The following is a 16,902-nucleotide window of genomic DNA, read 5'->3' as shown; positions in this document are numbered from 1 at the left end:
TCAAGCGAATAGACTCCAGATCCTACAGTTTGGTGAGATTGGAGCCGCTCTGGTTGGTCAGTGGAGATGCTGCCGGGATGTGGTCGCACAGCTCCAGCTGGGTGAGGAAAGTGCAGTCCTGTTGGCTGAAATAAATTCCAAGAACTCCTTTGTAAGAGCGGCTCAGGGAGCAGGGGCCCAGCGCAGGCGGTTCGCAGTTCAGAGCAGGCTTCTCCCTGCCGTCTATTTGCATGAGAGGCCTTGTGTAGAAACTGCTGTTAGGTTTCACTTTGTTTTGTTCTGTTTTGTTTTCAATTTGAGCCCAATTAGCCACCAGAGTCCTTCTTGGGAAGTATCTTCTTTCTTAGGGTCCACAGATTTGGTACTAAAATCACATGAGACAAAAGAAAAAATATGTAAGTTGGGCTTACTCAAAATTAAAAACGTTTGTGCTTCAAACATAGCTATCAAGAAGTAAAAAGACTACACACAGAAGCAACAAATATTTGTAAATAACATAGTTGATGTGGGACTTTTATCCAGGATGTGTGAACACTTACAGCTCAATGGTAAAATGAAAAGCCAGTTTTTAAAGTGGGTCAAATATCTAAATATATATTTCTCTGGAAAAGGTGTACAAATAGCCAATAAGCATGTGAAAAAATGCTGACCACCATTAACTTTTATGGAAGTGCAGCCCAGAACCACAGTGAGACACCACTTGACGGATACACCGAACACAAGAGAGTGAACCCATGCAATGGAATATCATTCTGCAACCAGAAGGAATAAAATACTGGCATGTCCTGCAATGCGGGTGAGCCTTGAAATTATTCCAAGTGAAAGAAGCCAGTCACAAAAGGCCATATATTATATAATTCCATTCTATGAAATGTCGAAAGATGGCACGTGGGTTAGCCATTGCCCTGGCTGGAGGAGGAGCGGGGCGTGGGAAGGGACTCATGGGTGATGGAAATGCTCCAAACTTGATCGTGGATATCACTAAACACCACTGACCTGTCCACTGAATGAGTGAATTGTATGATGCCAATTACATCTCAAGAAAGTTGTAAAAATGTTAAAATAAAGAAAGTAAGACAGTGAGCGGACCCCGGCTATGTCACAGGGAAGTGACTGGCTGGTGACTGGAGGATGGGCCTTTAGACGGGAGGCAGGGAGCTGGTGCTGCAGCTCTCACCGGAGAGGCTGAAGCCTGAACCAGGACAGAGACGGTGAGAGAAAGAGAGAGATTTTGGAAACTGTCCCATGATGGCAAGGTTTCTATGAAGCAAACATTCCATGTTCTGCATGAGAGTAAATGGTATAAATGTAAATTGCTAAAGTCCTTGGGAAAGTAGCTTAATAGCATGTAACAAAAGTCTCAACATGCTCATACACTTTGACTGGTTTCTAAGTTCCTATCTTAAGGGAAAAAAAATTTAATGTTTTAGGTACAAAAAAGGTACCATAGCAACCTCAGTGTCCAATAATAATGTCTAATTAAGGGAATGATGGTATATCCATACAATTAAATGTTACACGGTCTTTGAAATGTTTAAAAAGTGAAATGCCATAGGAGAGTGTATTAGAATAATAGGAAAAGTAGAAAATGATATGAAATTAAACATACAATGTGTTTTTAATGCTTTAAAAATGTCTAATGTAATAAATTTTTACTAATTGCTATTTATGCATGTTGTTATGAACTTTGTTTCTATATCAAAATTTTCTATGTTTTCTACAATGGTAGCTCATTACATTTGTTAAAATATATATATAGTATTTACTTTTTAAAGAAAAATAGCCATTTTGTTCTTGGTTTGAGGCTAACTCAGAGCCAGTCTTCACACCTCCTTCAGGGCTTCCAGGAGCATGTACCTTGCCTGGCAGAGGCTGGGTGCCACTTCTGTGCTGAATTCACCCGCCACATAGCAACAGTGCCCAGAGCCTTTCATGTCCTCTAATCTGATTCCCAGGGAATCCCCGTCTTTTGATGAATAAAGCCAGAGGCCCGGGAAGTTGACCTCCTCCCTCCGGTGTGGAGGTGGAGGGTACCCTCTTCCTGCCCACAGGCTGGGGCCTGCCAGGCAGAGGAGGAAGCAGGATTTGCCACCAGGTAGAGCCCAGGCTCCCAGAAATGGGGAGCCTGCCTTTGGCCTGCACCTTGGTTCAGCCCCCAAAGTGAGTGCACGTAGAAGGTACCTGACATGCCCTCCGCCTCACATGGAATCAACTCCCTTTCCACTGAGTCCTGCTCGTTACTGAGTGTGTAGCTCGGTTCGGAAGTTGGGTGCCGGACGGTTCAATGAAGGTGAGCAAGAGATGTGGGTGAACATAGAGAATTGCTGAGATCGGGCCACAGCAGTGGGGAAGCTTTCCTCCAGAGCACAGGGCCTTCTACTAACCCCCTTTCCAGGCTCTGCCCCCACCACTTAGAAAGTCGACAGATTACGACCCGGGCAGCGGGTTCCCCAGGTACCTGAGCGTGGCTGGCACCTGTCTGACCTCGGTGCCCACCTGCACCCAGCCCAGACTGGCATTCAGCCAAGCTGTGGAAGGGGCCAACGCTGACAGAAGGCTCAGCTCACTCTCAGTGCCAGCTCGGGCGTGGCCTCCTCCAGGAAGCCTCCCTGACTCCCCGGGTGGGCTCCACCTGCTGTAGACGTCCAGCACACACAGTAAGGGCAACCGTTCCTGTCACATGCAGCCTCCCACTCACACTGGGCACCTGGAGGGAGCATATGTTTTCTAGGGGTCGCAGGAGCCCAGCCCTATCCCCTCAGCTCTATCCCTCACTGGAGCCCGGCAGTGAGGGAAGCTGAGGCAGGAGGTGAGAGCGAAGAGTGGTAACAATGAATGAGAGGCTGAGTGGATGGATGGATGGATGGATGGATGGATGGATGGATGGATGGATGGATGGATGGATGGAGGGAGGGAGGGATGGATGGATGGATGGATGGATGGAGGGAGGGAGGGAGGGAGGGATGGATGGAGGGAGGGATGGAGGGATGGAGGGATGGAGGGATGGAGGGATGGAGGGATGGAAGGATGGATGGATGGATGGATGGATGGATGGATGGATGGATGGATGGATGGATGGATGGATGAATGGATGGAGGGATGGAGGGATGGATGGATGGAGGGATGGAGGGATGGAGGGAGGGATGGAGGGATGGAGGGAGGGATGGAGGGATGGAGGGATGGAGGGATGGAAGGATGGATGGATGGATGGATGGATGGATGGATGGATGGATGGAGGGATGGAGGGAGGGATGGAGGGATGGAGGGATGGATGGAGGGATGGAGGGATGGAGGGATGGAGGGATGGAGGGATGGATGGAGGGATGGAGGGATGGAGGGATGGAGGGATGGAGGGATGGATGGATGGATGGATGGAGGGATGGAGGGATGGAGGGAGGGATGGAGGGATGGAGGGAGGGATGGAGGGATGGATGGAGGGATGGAGGGATGGATGGAGGGATGGAGGGATGGATGGAGGGATGGAGGGATGGAGGGATGGATGGATGGAGGGATGGAGGGATGGAGGGATGGATGGAGGGATGGAGGGATGGATGGAGGGATGGAGGGATGGAGGGATGGATGGAGGGATGGAGGGATGGAGGGATGGATGGATGGATGGATGGAGGGATGGAGGGATGGAGGGATGGATGGAGGGATGGAGGGATGGATGGAGGGATGGAGGGATGGAGGGATGGATGGATGGATGGATGGATGGAGGGATGGAGGGATGGAGGGATGGATGGAGGGATGGAGGGATGGAGGGATGGATGGAGGGATGGATGGAGGGATGGATGGAGGGATGGATGGAGGGATGGACGGGGGCTGGGGGCTGGGGGCTGGCGGCCAGGTTGCCCCAGCCCCCTGAATACTGAAGCAGACGCCCAGCCACGCAGGTGGAAGCAGGAGTGGGCAACCCCTGCGGCGGCGGAGGCGCCCTCGGGTTAGAGCGGCGGGGGCGGGGCGCGCGGGGCGGGGCGAGCGGGCGGCCGGGTGGAAACGCCGCCGTCCCGGGTCCTGGCGAGCGGCTGTCGCGGGGACCAGCGCCCCGAGGCTCCGAGAGCTCGCCGCGCGGGTCCGTGGCGCTCGCCCCCGCCATGCCCTCCTACACCGTCACCGTGGCCACCGGCAGCCAGTGGTTCGCGGGCACCGACGACTACATCTACCTGAGCCTCGTGGGCTCCGCGGGCTGCAGCGAGAAGCACCTGCTGGACAAGCCCTTCTACAACGACTTCGAGCGCGGCGCGGTGAGGGCGCGGGGGACGGCGGGGCGCCCCGGGCCCGTGGGGGGGGCGGGGGGGACCGGCAGAGGGATCCCGGGACCCACTGGAGCGGCGGGGCACCGGCCGGGGCGCGTCCAGCGAACTCTCTGGGAGACCCGGGCCCTGGGGAAGCGCGTCCAGGACCCTGTCGGGGGCTGGGACGCAAGACGGGGCCTTTCCAGGGTGAGGCTCTTCTCCCCAGGGAGCAGGGAAGACGCAAGGGCTCCTCTCCATTTCACAGACGAGGGCCCGAGGCGCTGAGAGGCCCCTTAACTGGGCAACGGCTATGGGCAGCACCACTGGTGCACCGCTTCTCGGGGTTCCTTCCAGGGGCTGGGGGAGGGGGTCTAGTGCACCCCGCAGTCCTGGTCCTGCTGTGAAGCTCAGAAGGAACCTCAGAGCAGCTGCCAGCTGTGCGAGGAAGCGCAGGTCTGGGGGTCCAGAGGCCTGAGTCCCCTCTGGGCCTGACCGCTGGCTCACTCTGTCTCCCTTCTGGGCCTCAGTTTCCCCAAGTGCATTGGCAGATGTCTCACAACTGAGCAGCTGCCATTCTCAGGACAGGTCCCAGGGGCATTTTGAGGGAAAGAACAAGAGAACCCAAGCAAGGAGAAGCCTCGCAAAGCTGGAGGCTGTCTCCAGCTCCCGGCAGTGCGCCCACCAGGGAGCATTCTACCCACGGGTGAGGGCTCAGTGGAGGGAGAAGGGGGCGAGGACTTCCCCTCTCCCCTCTTCACTGGAGACCGTGGAGTTGGAGTTCAGGAAGCAAAGGGAGCCAGTGTTTACTGCACCTGCAGCCTGTGGTGCCAGGTGCTGTGGGAGGCCATGCACAGGTGTCCTTCCTCGGACACGGGCTCCCTAGGCTGACCTGGGCACAGATTCCAGCCCTGTGAACATGACAGGCCTCGGTTCTCATGGAGTGTGTTTAGCGTGTGCCCAGCCCAGGGGCAAGCACATAGGAAGTGCTCAGTAAGGGACTGTTGCGATAGTCTCGCAACACTGCAGATGCCCACAGAATATCTGTTCCCCACCACCACCCCCAGCCCCTGAACTGGACCAGAGAAATTGAGACTTCACAAAACTGTCTTCTCACCACTTTGTTGATTATAAGATTGAACCATATAAAACTGCTCAGAGTTGTTTGACAAAACGGCATTTTCATATGTCTCAGCCAAATGCTTATGGATAAAACCTGTGAAGTGTGTTTTAGGTCTGCAGAGCCTAAAGCATGTACTAATAGTCCACTCCTTTTCCAGATTCCAAATTCAAAGTGGCCTAGAATCCTACCCTGGAGCCTCAGAACCCCGCTATAAGCTGACCCACTGAGCATTTAGCCAGATTCAGCATGGGGGGGGGGGGCTTGCTGCAAAAATAGGTTTACAGTTGTGAGTAGAGAGTTTATTCTTGTATTATTATTTATTAAGTATTGTATTATTTTCTATATGAACTACTGTAAACCTACATTTGCCCCACCCTGGATTAGCCAGGCTTGAGCTTCCTTCCTGAAGAGGAGGTGTTGAACATCACAACAGCCTCCTAGTCTTGGTTTCCCCGCAGGGAACTGGCCCTGAGAACAGTAGGGATAATTAGGCATCCATTTGAGATGATGACGCCCTCTGTCATTTCTGAAGCAGCTTGGTTTATTTCTATTATTTTATGGATTCCCCCCACACCTCAGGGAGAAAAGGATACAGGCTGCTTCCCCTTCAGAAGTGGGCCACAGCGGGCCCTGTTCTCCACACACCACATGACACGTCGGTGTGCTCACTGCGTGCAGGGCACCCATGTGTGGCTTCTCCCAGGAGAGACAGTGATGTGGCCATAACAGGTTGTTAGGAGAGGGAGGAAAGCACTATTCTGTTCCTTATTTCCCTGCCTCTCTTCAGTCTTCCTAGCCCCGAGAATTCATTCAAATGCCATTGTGATTAAACACCTCAGTGTCTGTCTCAGAAGCAAATTTCAGGGATGATTTGAATGTCACATTTCCATTGGGGTGAGAGAGGACTAGTCAGAACCGTGCTCCGTGCAGGGGAACCAGCTGGCTCAGAAAGGCTCTTTGGAAAAATCAGCTTTTGAGAAAGTTCCTGTTGATACAAAGTTACTCCACACTCTGTCTTGCACAGCCCAGAGCGACTTCCTCATTCTCCAGTCATGTCTCTTTAAGGACAACCTGTCTCTTTGGGGTAAAGGTGAAACAAAAAGTTAGAGGAAATACTTGCTGAGAAGATAAAGCTATCCCTTTACTCGAAAAGTGTTACAATCATTATGGTTAATAACAGTAACAGTAAAGACTATGCCCAGGCAACCGACTCAGTCATTTCCAGGTCACTGGCAGGTCAACACCCCAGTCCCCTTGCACAATTCAGTCAAATAATGGACAGGACTGATTTTTTTCTCAATAAGTTGAGTCACAGATCCCTGGCTATTCTCATCAGAGTTCTGCATAGTGATTTAGGACAAGACAGGGAGTTGGAGTCCTTCGAAGGGAAGATTCTCCTGTAAACAGTCACACCTTCTTTGGCTCCCCACTGTGTGCTGGGGAAAGTCCAGACTGGACCTGAAGAGCCCAGAGACTAGCCCAAGTCTAGGCACATTTAACGCATTCATGCGTTTCCTTAACTCTGTGATTTAAAGTAACTCAGGTGAGATGGGATGACTTTAGCAGATACAGGTTTCTGGGAAATCTTGCTTGACCCGTTTTCATTCCATGGCGGCACTTTTAGGAAAGCTAAGGGCAATATGTTATCCTGGAATATATTCAGTAAGTGTAAACAATCCTTACAATTACATATACTTAAATATATTCAGTGAATATTGACCCTCACTCTCCCTATCCCCGCCTCCCCCCCCCCCAGTCTGCTCTCTTCCCTGCATTCTGCCTCTTCTTTCTTCCCTTTCCTCTACTCCCTATTCCCGTCCCCCACAGTCCCCCATTTCTCTCTTCGCTGCTCCAATTTCTCCTACTGTCTCCCATTTTCCTCCTGCTCCCCAGTCTCTGCCCCCAGTCCCTAACCACTGCCCCTTCCTCCTCCTCTCTGCCCCAGTCTCGCCCTTGTCTACCTCTCTCTCTGCTCCACAGCCTCCTCCTCTCCCCTCTGAACCCCCACCAGCCCCCCACCAGCCCTCCAAGATGGGTCATGCCATGACTCTCCTCTGTCCTTGCTCCAGCAGCAACAGCGGGGATCTGGCAGAGACAAATGAAACCTTTTTTAAAATGCTGATACCAAAATAAAATGAAAATTTGCCAGCTGATATATTCACTTTGAAATAAACTCTTGCTGAAATATTCACTTTGAAATACACACTTTGCTGAAATACTCAAAAAAGAGTTGAGAGCAACAAGTGAAATCAGCAAAGCGGCCCTTCCACAATATGAGGCTGGCAAAGTGCACGTTTTCCTGGCTCCATGTCTCTCTCCAGCATCTGACCACAGCACCTGCCACCTCTGCTCCAAGGAGCTCCATGCTCCAGCTGCCTCCTCCCCACCTTGGGGATCTTGCTCTCTCGTGTCCTGCAACTGAAATGCCCTGCCATCCACCTCCTCCCACTCACCCCACCTCTGAAATCTCACCAAGTCCCAAGAGCTGCTTCAAATGCCATCTCTTAGGAAGCTATTCCATGTCCTTCCACCCCGCCCCACGTTGTCCCTGGCTCCCAGTCCAGAGCTTTACCCACCATGTGGCTACAGGGAACAGTGGGAGGAAATGGAACTGCCATCAGACCGGTGTGGATTGTAATCATGGGGCCACAATTCCACAGCTGCATGGTAGCTCCCTGACCTCTGACAGCCTCAGTTGCCGTTTGTGAAATGGGAACCATCCACACAGCCATGCACGTACACTGTATTTATTGAGGGCCAGTTATGGGCCATCCACTGTCGATAGTGTCCACTGTGCTGAATGGGCATGGGAATTCAACGCATCAGGGCAAATAGACAATAAGCAGAGCAGCTGCCCTGGCACTGGCCCCGGAGAGGGGGGAGTAAGGTGGGGCCTTCCTGTCACCTGACTTTGCAATTTGATGCTTAGGACCCTGCAGGCTCTTAGAGGCCTTTATCTTCTGTGACTCTCTGATAGTGGCTCCCGTGGATGCCAAAACCACAGCCGCCACACGTGGTGCCTAAAATGCTTCCTGAGTTGGGTGGGGCTGAGGTCCTTGGACCCTTGTTCACCTCCTCTAGCAAGGAGTCTGAAGCCAGGGGTCAGCAGTGACCAGCCAGACTGGCACATGTATTCCTCTAACCCCACTGAGGACCCTGTCAGATGGCATATTGGATCCTTGTAGTTTGTTCAGTCTGTTTATCCTGGGTGAGACTCCGAAGCCCTCTTCCAGGCCTACAGGGGTGGGCGGGGAACCTGTAGAGGCCCCTTGAGCCCCACCTCCCTTTCCTGGGTGTCCGAGGTGCTGGCTCTTCCTCCTATGAGTGTGTCCACCTCGATGCTCATGGCACCTGTCACTTGAGAATGGCTGTCCTCCCCCCCTTGGCCCCAGCCTTCCTGGCATCCACCCCCAGAAAACTTCAGCCCCCTCCAGCCCCTCAGAGCCACAGAAAAGCCACTTCCCCTGGAGCAGCCACCCCAGCCCAGACCCAGGCTCACCACACGCGGACTTCCCTTTGCTGGGCTGCATTGCCAGCACCGAACACGCCTACCATTCCCCCTCTGCTCCCCCCTCACCCCCTCCAGTTCTCCCTCTGCTCCTGGCCCCTGCTCCACCTTCACAGGAACCCCTCCAGATTTTGAGCCAAGAGGTTTGAGCGTGAGGTTTGAGGGTCAACTTCTCCCTTCCACATCTACTTCTGGCTACTCAGTGTGGCGTGTAGTTAGGGTGGACCTCAGCGCAGGAGCCCATGCTAGCTCGCGGTGGTGGCTCGCAGGAAGTGTGGGGTCCTGCTGCCCTGTGACCCAGCCTCAGGAGTCAGGGCGGAGGGCTAGGTGGTTCTTCTGATGTACAGCAGCCAGTGGCCTGCAGCCTGGAGAAGGGAGCCCCTCAGGCACCACATCACTGGATTTCTCTATGGTCTTGAAAGCTAAACAAGTACTGGCTTCCTGACAGGTGAAGAAACAGCCTCAGGGAGTAAAACAATTTACCCAGGCCTAGGGTGGGTCATCTGGGCACCCCCAAGGCTGCCAGTGCTGCCCTGGCACCTGGCTCGCCTCATCCTCTGCACCTCTCTGCCCTCCTCCACACTCCTGGAGAAACTTCTGTCTTGGCCTCACAGGAGGGCTGAGATCTCTGCAGATCCCATGGCAGGCAGGGCTCAGAGTGGGCTTCTGGTCCCATCAGAACCTCCCTGTCCTGGACCCCTGGTGCCTCAGCTCAGGGTGTCTCTTCTCTTCCCAACCCCAGAAGCTACCCAACCAGAGCTGTGTTCTTCCTTTCCTCCCCTCCTCCTAGCTCCTCAAGTCATGCAGCCCCCGTTGGAGCTCCTCTCCCAACTCGGCACACAGGGCCTGGGGCTTCTCCCCAGCAATCAGACAGGCCCTGTGGCAGAGACAGCACCCCCAGGGTCCCAGGCCCTGGGGTCAGGATTATATCACGGGGCAGGAGGATTCGTTCACCCGGCAGGAGACATCCTGGCAGGACAGATGTGCTCAAACACCTGCTAGGGACTGAGAAGTGTCTTCTCACACACACACCTGGCTCCTCAGCCCTTGGGGCCCAGGCTAAGACCACAGGGCATAGCAAGGAGGTCGCTTTCTAACCACAAGCGTCTGGCATCAGTGGCAACCACGACATGCGAGCTGCTCACTGCGCTCAAAGCCCAGAGGTCTGCTGACAGGAACCAACTTCTCATTTTACCCATGGAGCCCTCCAGGGCTCTCTGGCAGCTGGCAGGAGAGTGAAGACTCCTGAGGCCCATGCACCACGAACACCCTTGCCCTCCACCGACTTGACTAGCGTGCTGAGAGCTCTGGGCCCTGCCACCAAGGGGAGAGCTCAGGATTGGGGAGATCGGGCTTAGCAAGGGTCCGAGGAGGGCATGGAGTGCAGGCTGTCCCACACCTGCCGGTCTTGAAAGGCCCGATGCCTGCTCCAGCCTCCACCCTTCCTTCCACCTGCCACGAGAGCGGACACGGGGCCCCAGAGCCGTGGCCCAGGCCGCAGCCCCGGAGCCCGGGACGGCAGGCAGCCCGCAGACGCCCCTGCTAAATGAACTCAGGGAATATGCAGCCTCGGGGCCCCGGGGGTTCTGATTTGCCTTTTCTCCTCCTCAGGTTGATTCTTACGATGTGAGCGTGGATGAAGAGCTGGGCGACATCCAGCTGGTCAAGATCGAGAAGCGCAAGTACTGGCTGCACGACGACTGGTACCTGAAGTACATCACACTGAAGACGCCCTACGGCGACTACATCGAGTTCCCCTGCTACCGCTGGATCACCGGGGAGGGCGAGGTGGTGCTGCGAGACGGGCGCGGTGAGCGGCCTGGGCCCCTCACTCCGGAGCCCCGGGGAGCCCGCAGGGCGCGCAGACCCGGCCCCGAAAGAGCTGTGTCCTTGCGAATAACGACGGTGCCCGCTCCTGGCTGGGGACGCTCCGCGCCTCCGCACCTGCAGGGGCGGGAACTTCCTCCACCTGCAGGGGGCGTGACCTTCCAGCACCTGCAGGGGGCGTGACCTTCCAACACCTGCAGGGGCGGGAACTTCCTCCACCTGCAGGGTCGTGACCTTCCAACACCTGCAGGGGGCGTGACCTTCCAACACCTGCAGGGGCGGGAACTTCCTCCACCTGCAGGGGCGGGAACTTCCTCCACCTGCAGGGGGCGTGACCTTCCAGCACCTGCAGGGGGCGTGACCTTCCAACACCTGCAGGGGCGGGAACTTCCTCCACCTGCAGGGGGCGTGGCCTTCCAACACCTGCAGGGGCGGGAACTTCCTCCACCTGCAGGGGGCGTGACCTTCCAACACCTGCAGGGGCGGGAACTTCCTCCACCTGCAGGGGGCGGGAACTCCTCCACCTGCAGGGGGCGTGAACTTCCTCCAGTCACTAATAAACCCTGGGCTCCGAGGGGGAGGGCGAAGCTGAGCGAGAGGCCCCAGGCACACAGACAGCAGGGCCTCCCTCCATTCAAGGGGAAGATCATGGGGAAGATCATGGGGAAGCCACACCCCTTGTCAGAGGGTAGGTAGGTTCCCGCATAACAAATACCCCTGGGTGTACCCCTGAGCAGCTCTCCTGAGCGAAGTCAAGCCTGTGGCATCGCTCTCCAGATCAGACAGCAGGCCACACTGCCCTCTGTGACATCGCCGAGGGCTGGGGCTCCAGGGCCCCCACGCAGGGGGCTGTGGCAGCTTGGTCTGCACTCACCACTTGTTAAATTTGAAGTCCCACTTTTTGCCAAAAGAGGAAAGAACCTAAAATCTGCCCTCTAAAGCAAGACCCTCAGATGTGCAGCGCCCAGCCTGGCTGTTCCTCAGGGGGCCATTCCTCATGGGAGACAGGTGGCTGGCCCGCAGTGCAGGAAGCCAAGGCTGCCAGCGCTGAGCGACCCCCTGCACACCAGCCTCTCAGCTCCAGAGCCACCTCCCGGCCCAGGCGGGTTTCTACCTTCAAGCCCCTGCCCTTGGGTCTGCTCACCTCTAACCCTGGACAATCCACCTTCAGGTGCCAGGCATCCACCAGCGCGAGGAGCAGGGGCCCACTGTGCCTGTCAGGGGCCAGGTAGTGCTCCTAGTGCATAACTAGGTTGTTGGTTCTTCACAGAAGTTCCGCGGAGTAGATAAAATGAGGTTATTGTCCCCCTTTCTCATCTAAGAAACCCGAGGCAAAGTAGGAAAAGTTCTCTACCAAGTGTTCGGAGACCATCAGGCCACACCCCATTGTTTCTGACATGGAGTTGGTAACTTAAGAAGCCAAATTCCAAGAATATTTCTGAACTGAATGACTGGAGCTAGAAGGACTTTTGTCCCCTGACCTTATGGCAGGAAAGAGATCACAGACTTTGCTCTGGTGGTGGCCCTGTGACAGGAGTGTGGCTAGGAGCTGCTGGGGGCCGGTCTGCATGGGGTAAGTGCAGAGGCTGGGAGTAGCCTCATGAACTTTTAGCAACTTGCCAGGAAAATTCTATGACTTGCATCTGATAATAAAAACAGGGCACGTACGTTGAACATCTTTGGCTTGTTCTTTTTTTTTTTTAAGTAGTTAATTTTTATTGTATTTTACAAAAATATCAGTCTTGATGGGATGGATGTTTAAAAAGTCTGGCCCTTCACCACAGAGAGCTGGAGAGCATTATTATAGCCCCCTTTCAGGGGAGCTCTGGGATCCCTGAGCTCGGGAATCCCTTGGCTGTGCTCACTGCCTTCACCTGAAATAATAGTATAAAGAGGAGTCATGGCCTGGCCTCTCCCCACCCTGCCCTTACCCCCTTTGCAGCCGGCTCAGGGGGGAGAAGAGGTGGCTCAGGTCCATTAGGATTCTAAGGACAATGACGCCTGTTCCCGTTTCTTGGTGGTTCCTGGGTGCCGAGCACTGCGTGGGTGCTTCACTGCACCCTCACTAGATCCCACCGTGACCCTGAAGTAGGCACTATTGTCTCCATTCACCTGTACCGAAGCCAAGGCAACTTGCTCCAGGTCACACAGGTTTAAGTGACAGAACCCAGGTCCACACCCAAACCCAGGCGTGTCCCTTCTAAAGCCCACACTCTAAGACGCTACATAGTGCTTTAGAATCAAGCTTCTTTTTCAGTCCTCCGTGTAGGCAGCACAGGGGCTTGGGCAATGTCGGCAGCCAATTGGGCTTTGAAGCAGGAGAGCCAGGAGTCTCTGCTGCTCTATCAGCCACAGGGAGCCTGCAGTCAGCTGCCACTCAGTGCTGCTCTGCGTGAGAAGGAAGTAGGAGTGGACTATTCTGCGGTGTTTAAAGAAGACCAACAAGGAACATGAGGAGAAGGCAGCTCTGTGCCAGAGCCCAGGGTTCATGACAGAGGCAATGTCCTGGTGGGGGGCAAGCGGAAGGTTAGAGCCCCAGGTGAAAACCCACAGGCAGGCCAGAGATGGGCACACGCTCCCCTGCAGGAGGGGGACAGAGAGTCACTGGCCTGGCCCCATACAGGCCAATGCCAATCAAGCCTGGCTCATGCATCTGGACGTGACCCTCAGGCCCCAAGGGGCAGGCCACCAAGCTTGCTGGGTGAGCAGGCAGGAGGAGAAACTGGATTTGTCTTTTGTAAAAGTAGTGACTAAGAGCATGGGATTTGAGTCTTGTGCTGATTTGAGTCTTGTCCATTAATTAGGTGTGCGACCTCGAGTACAGTTCCAGGGCAAAGCTATTCGACCTCTCCGAGTCCCATTTAATAAAACAGGAGTGTTCTGAGGCTTAAGTAAGATGATTCATGTGAGGCACTCAGCATGGGCAAGGCATCATTCTTCCTCAGGCTCTTCTCACACTTGTCCTTTCCTCACAGCAAAGTTGGCCCGCGATGACCAAATTCACATTCTCAAGCAGCACAGACGTAAAGAACTGGAAACCCGGCAGAAGCAGTACAGGTGAGTTATGACATCAGACTGAATGGCCATGGGACCAGAGTTTCCTCTATCTCGGGGCAGTGGTATGATATGATCCCTGCCCACAGCATATGGCCCATCACTGCTGGTAACTGATGACCAAGGCACCAGCTGCCCGTGGTCCCCAAGCTCCCCTGCCCACCTCTCCAAGCAGAGATGGTGAAGAGAGTTATGGAAAACTTGGGATCAACCATATTGGAGCGTGGGAGGAATGGGGCAGCAAAAGCTTGAATTTATCTTGATGTTCTCCCACCTCCAGTCATAAGGATTACCCCTCACTTTTTATGTCTTCTGATAGTAACTTGATTATAAAAGTGATACATAATCCAGAACAAAATTGACAAATCCCTAGTTAACAGACTAAGAAAAAAGAGAGGCCACAAATTATTAAAATTAGAAATAAGAGAGGTAACATCAATACCAACTCACAGAAATGAAAACAGATAAAAGGGAATACCACAAACAATCCATCAGATAACTTAGATGAAACAGACAAATTCTCAGAAAGACAGAAACCGCCAAAACTGACTCGATATGAAATAATCTTAATAGAACAATCACAAGCAAAGAGATTGAATTAGTAATTCTAAAACTTCCAACAAAGTAAAACTCAGGCCCAGATGGCTCCACTGGTGAATTCTACCAAATATTTAAAAAATTAATACCAATCTTACATAAACTCCTCCAAAAAATAGAGGAGTGAGCAAGTTCTAACTCATTGTATGAGACAAGTGTTATACCAGAACCAAAGGCATCATAAAAAAGGAAACTATACACCAGTATCTCTTATTAATACAGATGCAAAGATTTTCAATAAAATACCATCAAACCAAATCTGGCAGCACATAAACGGCATTACACAACCTGGCCAGATAGGATTTATCCCAAATACACAAGGTTGGTTTAACATCCCCAAGTCAATTCATGTAATATACCGCGCCAATACAGTAAACAACTAAAAAACGTGATCATCTCACTAGCCACACAAGAAAGCAGGATACAAGATTATATATAATATTCAATTGTTTATATGCTAGTAGCCAACAATCTGAAAATAAAAATACGAAAACAATTCCTCTTACAATAGCATCAAAATGAATAGAATATTTATGAATCAATTTGACAAATATCCAAGACTTATGCAATGAAAACTACAAAACATTGCTGAAGATAAGTAAGACCTAAATAAGATGAAAGAAGTCTCATGATCATGAACCAGAGGAATTAATGTTGTTTAAATGGAAATAGTCCCACCCTGGCCAAGTGTCTCAGTTGGTTGGAGTGTTGTCCCAGGCACCAAAAGGTTTTGGGTTTGATTCCCAGTCAGGGCACATACCTAGGTTTCGGGTTCAATCTCCAGTGGGGCGCATACAGGAGACAACCAATCAATGTTTCTTTCTCTCTCTCTCTCTCTGTCTCCCTCTGTCTCCCTCTCTCTCTCTCTCTCTCTCTCTCTCAAAATCAATAAAAACATATCCTCAGGTGAGGGTTAAAAAAATTTTTTTAAATAAATAAATGGCAATACTCCCCAAAGTGATATAACAATCCCCATCACAGTCCCAGCTGGCTTGTTTGCAGATATTGATAAGCAGATCCTAAAATTCGTATCGAAATGCAAGGAACCCAGAATAGTCAAAAACAACCTTAAAAAAGAAAACTAAGTTGAAGGACTTACACTTCACAGTATCAAAATTGCTATCCTGCTGAAGTAATCAACACAGTGTGGTACTGGCTACGGACAGATATGTTGGTCAATGAAACAGAATTGGGGGTTCAGAAACAAGCCCTTATGTTTATGGTCAATTAATTTTCAACAGCAGTAGCAAGACAATTCAGTGGAGGGAAAATAGCCTTTTTAACAAATGGGGCAAATGAATAGCCACTTGTAGAAGAATGAAGTTGGACCTTACCTCACACCACATACATGAATTAACTTAAAATGGATCAAATGCTTAAATGTAAGAGCTAAAACTGCAAAACTTTGAAGAAAACATGGGTAAACCTTCGTAACCTTGGATTTCATGAAGGATTTTTTTTTTCAATTACAGTTGACTTCAATATTATTTTGTGTTAGTTTCAGGTGTACAGCATCGTGGTCAGACATTTGTATAATTTACATAGTGATCCCCCCAGTAAGTCTAGTACCAACCTGGCACCAAACACACTTATTACAATATTATTGACTATATTTCCTATGCTGTGCTTTATATCTTTATGACTATTTTGTAACTACCAATTTGTACTTCTTAATCCCTTTCTCTCTTTCACCCAACCCCCCCAACACCCTCCCTTCTGGCAACCATAAGTCTGTTCTCTGTATCTGTCTGTTTCTGTTTTACTTGTTTATTTTTGTTCTTTAGATTTCACATATAAGTGAAATAATATGGCACTTTTTTCTCTCAGTCTGATTTATTTCACTTAGTGTAATACTCTCCAGGTCAATTCATGTTGTTGTAAAAGATAGGATTTCATTCTTTTTTTATGGCTGAGTAATATTCCATTGCATATAAGCACATCTTCCTTATCCAGTTGTCTGTTGATGGGCATTTCGTTTGTTTCCATATTTTGGCTATTGTAAATAACACTGCAGTGAACATAAGGGTGCATGTGTCTTTTCAAATTAGTGTTTTGGATAAATACCCAGAAGTGGAATTGCTGGGAGATTCCTCAAAAATTAAAAATAGAACTACCTTATGGCAAAGGATTTTTAGATGTGACAACAAAAGCATAAGCTACAAAAGCAACATGGATAAATTGATGTCCTCAAAATTTAAAACTTTTATGCTTCAAAGGATATGCTCAAGAAAATGAAAAGATAACCCACAGAATGGGGTAAAATAATGTGTTTGCAAGGATGTGGAGAAATAAGAGCCCTCATATCCTGCTGGGGGAATGTAAAATGGTGCGATTCCATACCTAAGCATGTACCCAAGAAAGATGAAAACTTATGTCCACAGAAAAACGTGTACATGAATGTTTATAGCAGCATGATCCATAATAGCCAAAAGATGAGTTCAACCCAAATGTTCATTAACTGATATATCTGGTATATCTATATAATGGAATATATTTCAGCCACAAAAAGGAATGAATAAACACTTCTCCAAAGAAAATGTATGAATGGTCAATAAGCCCTT

The 16,902-nt window shown here is 51.3% G+C and overlaps 1 protein-coding gene across 3 annotated transcripts in view; it reads left to right on the top strand.

Moving 5' to 3' along the window:
• The first annotated feature begins 3,972 nt into the window (after positions 1-3,972).
• ALOX5 (arachidonate 5-lipoxygenase) overlaps positions 3,973-16,902 on the top strand; it is a 61,825-nt gene continuing 48,895 nt past the window's right edge. For 2 of the 3 annotated variants that reach the window (XM_081158113.1, XM_081158112.1), the window contains exons 1-3: positions 3,973-4,244; positions 10,475-10,673; positions 13,666-13,747. In XM_081158113.1, coding sequence (XP_081014239.1) covers positions 4,095-4,244; positions 10,475-10,673; positions 13,666-13,747 — 431 coding nt within the window. In that variant the 5' untranslated portion in view covers positions 3,973-4,094. Of the gene's footprint in view, positions 4,245-10,474; positions 10,674-11,261; positions 11,379-13,665; positions 13,748-16,902 lie in introns of those variants that run through there. The other variant, XM_081158114.1, reaches the window with a different exon arrangement.

The sequence above is a fragment of the Miniopterus schreibersii genome, assembly GCF_964146895.1.
Source record: "Miniopterus schreibersii genome assembly, chromosome: 14".
Classification (NCBI taxonomy): domain Eukaryota; kingdom Metazoa; phylum Chordata; class Mammalia; order Chiroptera; family Miniopteridae; genus Miniopterus; species Miniopterus schreibersii.
This window is presented reverse-complemented; position numbering and strand designations above follow the sequence as displayed.